The sequence below is a fragment of the Capsicum annuum genome, chromosome 4, assembly GCF_002878395.1.
Source record: "Capsicum annuum cultivar UCD-10X-F1 chromosome 4, UCD10Xv1.1, whole genome shotgun sequence".
Taxonomy (NCBI): Eukaryota; Viridiplantae; Streptophyta; class Magnoliopsida; order Solanales; family Solanaceae; genus Capsicum; species Capsicum annuum.
In genome coordinates, this window is record NC_061114.1 from 3,658,874 (window position 1) to 3,664,205 (window position 5,332).

At 32.9% G+C, this 5,332-nt stretch overlaps 1 protein-coding gene across 1 annotated transcript; it reads right to left on the minus strand.

The window, feature by feature from the left end:
* Positions 1-867: 867 nt before the first annotated feature.
* LOC107869271 (adenylate-forming reductase 06235) lies at positions 868-2,559 on the minus strand. The gene is made up of 3 exons (XM_016715819.2): positions 1,719-2,559; positions 1,138-1,634; positions 868-1,077 (listed from the first exon to the last, which is right to left on the minus strand). Exons 1-3 carry the CDS (start codon positions 2,557-2,559, stop codon positions 868-870), a joined length of 1,548 nt encoding a protein of 515 aa, XP_016571305.1.
* Positions 2,560-5,332: the final 2,773 nt, after the last annotated feature.

The following is a 5,332-nucleotide window of genomic DNA, read 5'->3' on the forward strand; positions in this document are numbered from 1 at the left end:
TATTTGTGTATTTTGAATATTTTTAGTTTAATTTAATTTATATTAAACTAAAAATATTCAAAATACACAAATATAATAAAATTAAATATTAAACAATTAATACAATAAATAAAAATTAAACGTAAGAGATGGAACGACAATACCAAATTTTGGAAGTATCCGAAGATTGCGACTTTAGAAACTTCCGCTCGTACTTTGTAAACGGAAAATTAAAAAATTAAACTGAACACTTTAAGAAATTAAATATATTGAACATTTGAGAATTGAGAATTGAGATTTGAGAGAGAATGAGATTTGAGAGAGTGAAAAATTTGTGAAAAATGATTTGAAGTTGTAGGGTATTTATAGAATTTTTTTGGGGATTAAAAAATATTTTTTAAAGTTAATTTTTTTTTTTAATAAATGGGCCCAAACTAGCCGTTTGGACCCAAAAACGGCTATATAGCCGTTGGGCCAACGGCTAGTTTGGCCCAAAATCCCATTTTTTTTTTATTTTTTATTTTTTAAAAAAGGTATCCGGGCCGGGCCGAGCCGATTAACCGGCGAACCTGGACCGGGCTTGGTTCGAGCTGGATTAGCCGGGCCCATTTTATAAAAATAACTGGCCCGGGATCCGGAACCCTAAAGCCCTAGGGATTACTGGATCGGGTCAAACCGGGCTGGGTCGGGACGGGTTGGCCCGACCCACTTGACACCCATAACTGAATATTACGATCGAAATTACTATAGTCCCCACTCCCCACTACTGAATATCAACATCCACAATTTAAATATAGTTATGTCACGTAATTAACTAAATAAATACCTATACCAAATTAGTACGTAACTAGTTTATGACTTTACAAAAAGGAATTGAATTGTAAGTTTTCAAGAATCCCAAATAGGACCAAATGCAGGAATTCCAGATTTCTTACATGCATTAACAACATCTCTACTCCCTTCTGGATTGCTAGTAACAATAACAACTTCAGCCCGCCATTTTCGCGCTATGTCAACGCTCATTTCTGATACATTTGGACGACCTAGCAACGCTGTGTCATGTATAATCACCTTCTCCTTTGGATGTCCGGTTACCATCTCTTGTATTTCTTTTCCGTAATTTTGTTCTACCCCTTTTGTCACCCATAGGAGACATACATTAGCCGCGGTATGTTGTAATAGGAAAGATAGAAAGACACATATACCGGACCCTGTTGCAACCACAAGGACCCTATTGTACATGTTTACTAGATAAGGCAAGCCCGCGAAATGAACTTGTCGTACCCATAAATGGCTAGGGGGATTCGCCACTAGGGATTTCGTGAAATCACCAACTGCACCTGCCAACATCATGTGTTCTGTCTTACCATCCGATATGATCCCAAACGCGTGCCATTCAGAGAAAGGTGAAGGGCTAATTCGCCCTAAAATCCCTGGTTTAATTCCTCCTTCAAATTTTATAATCGATGCATGTCCTGAGGGAGATGTAACCCTAACCGGAACACACCTCACTGTCATCCATGGGATGATTATTAGTATTGTGATAACCAATGTGAAACAAAATTCTTGTTGTTTGATCAGTTTGGTGCCAATTTTGGCGTTGTATGATTTGGTTTTGGGGTCATAGGACACCGTTAAGGTGATGAAAATCCAGAGAAGTGATAGCGCGATCCATCCTATGAATCGATGAATCCTCTCAAAGAAATTGTGATGGAGATGTCGAACGAGGGGAAATGCAACTAAAGAGGACAATGAGAGAAGCAAAAGGATAGCAAAGGCAACGCTAACGATTTCTGGGGATGTGTTTTCTTTTTCATTCAACGTTAGGACTAACGCGTAAATGAGCCATGCAATTGAAGAAATAGCACAACCACTATGGATTCCACCAAGTGACTGAAGTAAAGACGTAACAATAGTCTTGATTTGTATAGGTATCCAAGACCATCCAAAGCAATTCACCGCGAACCAAAATAGACCTCTCAAAAATGCCTCACTTCGACATAGTGTCAAAGCGAAAATGTTCCCTATAGAGAACAAGACAGCTTTCCTCCTTGCATACGCGAAATTCCCCGTACAAGCAAGGACTAAAAAAGTGATATTAAGAACAAAAGATAGCGCGAATAATCGCTTGTATACAGTAAAAAACCCTTGATCAAGTAGTATGATAGACAATCTTGACGAAAAATGATTTTTATTTTTGCGTTTACTAAGTGTTTTCGGAGGTAGAAATGGTAATGGTGATGACCCCACTTGTGGAATTTGCAAAATTGACCCCTCTTTTTCATAATAACCTTTTTCAATGTCAGACAGAGAATCATCATCTTCATTTTCGTCTTCATCTACGTCTAGATCACAAAAATGAGTACTACTAGCACGACTCATTGATCGTGTCATGAAGGATGACGATGGAGCAATTTTTTTCCTAATATTTTCCCATGGTAGCCAAAATCTAGCGCTACCACGGGAATTAGATTCGATAGAAGGTGGTATAGGGACAGAAAATGGATCGTTACGAGGCTTTATTTCGAAAGCTACACCTCTACAACTTGAAAATCTCTCGAACTTGTCTTCATTTTTCATTTTTTTCCGCGTAAAAATAAGGAAAGTTATATGAAAAAAATATATGAAAATATAAGCTATGGATGAACTTAGGTAGAATAATATGATGTAAGTAAATTGAGTAGATGTATTTATAGTCCAATTTATGGCTCTATTAGTCATTCAAATAATTTATTTTTTATTTTTGTTGCTTGTGGTGCTTTTAATTTTTTTCTATTTATATAGATTCCTTTCACTTTTAATAAAAGTCTCGAGTTCATTTTTTGGGTATGAACAAAATCCCGTGTGGAGCACTGTTCCAAATATGTGTCTTATCATGCGCGAAGTTTGATTAGTCCGACTTCAACGAGAAACAAATTTTAAGAAAATTTTTCATATGTGATAGAGGTGTAGCTTAAAAGAGTCTTCAAAAAAGATCATAGTTTATGGAGTATATTTCCTTGTCTTTTTCAAATATGTGTCTTTTATCGAATTCTTTGTTTTTTTTGTTGTTTCTTGTTCTTTTGATTTTTTTAAATTATTTATATAAGATTAAAGAATAGTTGCCTTCGTATATCTTTAATTTCAATACATAGATCACTCGAGGTGTGATCAGATGGTTGTGATTTCTCAATCTTAAAGGTTTCAGATTCATTTCTTGGATATGCAAAAAAATCCTGTTGGAATCTCTGTCCACAGAAATAGACTTTTTTGTAATGCAGAAATTCAAATTATTCAGACTTCAATACAGATATCGAACATCGACAGAGAAATATTTTTTAAAAAAAGAATCAATATATAAGGTTTGACGGTTTTTTAACTGTTTTTTTTAAATTTATATATATATATATATATATTTATTCTTTTTCAGATTTTATGTGTCTTTTGTCAATGTCAATGTCAGAAAGGTTGGCCATATTATTACAAGATTATATTCTCTTTAAGGAGTTGCTCCCAATGGCTCTTTTTTTTTTTTTTTTTTCCCTTTGGGTGCATCTAAGTAATCGGCTACTTGAAGAAAATTAGTAATGTATTCATTATATATTTTTTCAGTCGAACACGTCGCACAAAATTTGCTTAGTATGATTTACTTTTTTAGTGTAGTTATGAACTATTATACCAGGATAAGTTTTATCCTATGACGTATTCAAAAGATAGCGGTTGTGAATTCCCTCATTAACCAAAAAGAACAAAATATTTGTACCAAAGAGAACTAATGTATATTTTAAAAAAAGATAGAGGTTTATCTATTATAACGGGTGATATATCTTTTTTTTTTAGAATTATATATATAAATCTCTTATCTTAATGAAATTTATTTATAGATATCATTTGTTTATATAATATACTATAAGAAATGTATCTCGAGCGCGTCGCATGAGACTTATGTAGTACGATTTACTTCTTCAGTGTGATTGTGGGCTATTACATCGAGGCAAAGTCTATCCTCTGACAGATCCAAAAGATAGCGATTATGAATTCCCTCGTTAACCAATAAACAAAAAAATTATTTATACCCATGATGTACAAAAACTCAACCCTAGTTTGGCTTGGTGTAAAAAACAATAAGATAGGTAGATGTTGGGAAAACTACTCAACATTTTTTATATGTTTTGTAGTATGTTTAACACTTCAGTAGAAAATCAAGATGTTATATTCCTACTCTCTTCGTTCCAAAATACTTTTTGTATTTCTTTTTCAAATGTAGATTTGATTAATTTTTAAAGTTGGATTGAATTAAACTAATTGTATTACTACAATTTTTCATTCTTTCTCATATATATTAATATGATGAAAAAGATATAGCTTAAATATTGCTCAAAATTCATGTAATTTGACTTTTATAAAGCAAAATGTGAATGCATTTTGGAACGGAAGTAGTATTAGTTAAAATAATTTGTTTTCCATTTATAACCATACAACTAATTAAAATTTCTTCAACTGACAGTTTTGTTTCTGTTTTTGGTTGTATGTTTTTCAAAAAAGATATTTTGGTCTTTATAGCATCATTGACAATCATAGTCAAATATTAATTCTCAATAATTCTAATGTTATGCTATTAATTAACAAACATATCATAAAACATATTCAAACTCTCAACACAAAGATATATCACGCAATTAACAAATAGATCATAATCATATTTAAACACTCCACTCAAATAATAATTATGTTAACTAAACAACGTGGGTTATGACGTGATAGTTGAGAGTTGAGACTCCCTTCACCCTTAACCAAACGTCTCAGATTCGATTCCTCGAAGAGAGAAAAAAAATTGTTCGAAGCCGAATGTAATCCGGCTCTAATACGAATACTAAACATTGAGCGTAAATTTTTTTAAAAATAGAAAGGTGTGTAGCGCGTATCATTAGTGTTTGAATATGAACGAATCACATCTGATATGAGCGGGTTGAAAATGAATTTTAACAAAAATAAGTAAAAAGTCGATCCGATATTAAATATGTTTCAACCCATAGTTCAATTGATGGTTAATGCATATATATAGTCATATTTTTACCCATATTTTCGTAGAAATAGCCTCTACTAGCCACTTTAAACTATCACGGTCAAGAAAATTCAAATTTTAGAAGCGAAACTCCAGGTCGCTCGCTATTATCTATTATCCTAAATTCTTACTTGTAGTATTTGTGACACAATTATTATTTGAAGGGTCGATATATGTGCTTGTTGGTTATAACATGTTGCACGATAATTTAATCAAAAAGCGCACAAATTAATCGGAACACCATGGTTATTAAAAATTGAGTAAAACATCTAGTACCCATGAACTATGATCAGATTTGCTACGACACAC

Coding starts and splice junctions, on each gene's coding strand:
- LOC107869271 (XM_016715819.2), bottom strand. CDS start 2,559: ATGAAAAATGAAGACAAGTTCGAGAGATTTTCAAGTTGTAGAGGTGTA. Junction 1,635..1,718: donor TCTCTCATTGTCCTCTTTAG/TTGCATTTCCCC, acceptor CGCTATCACTTC/TCTGGATTTTCATCACCTTA. Junction 1,078..1,137: donor TACAACATACCGCGGCTAAT/GTATGTCTCCTA, acceptor GAAATACAAGAG/ATGGTAACCGGACATCCAAA.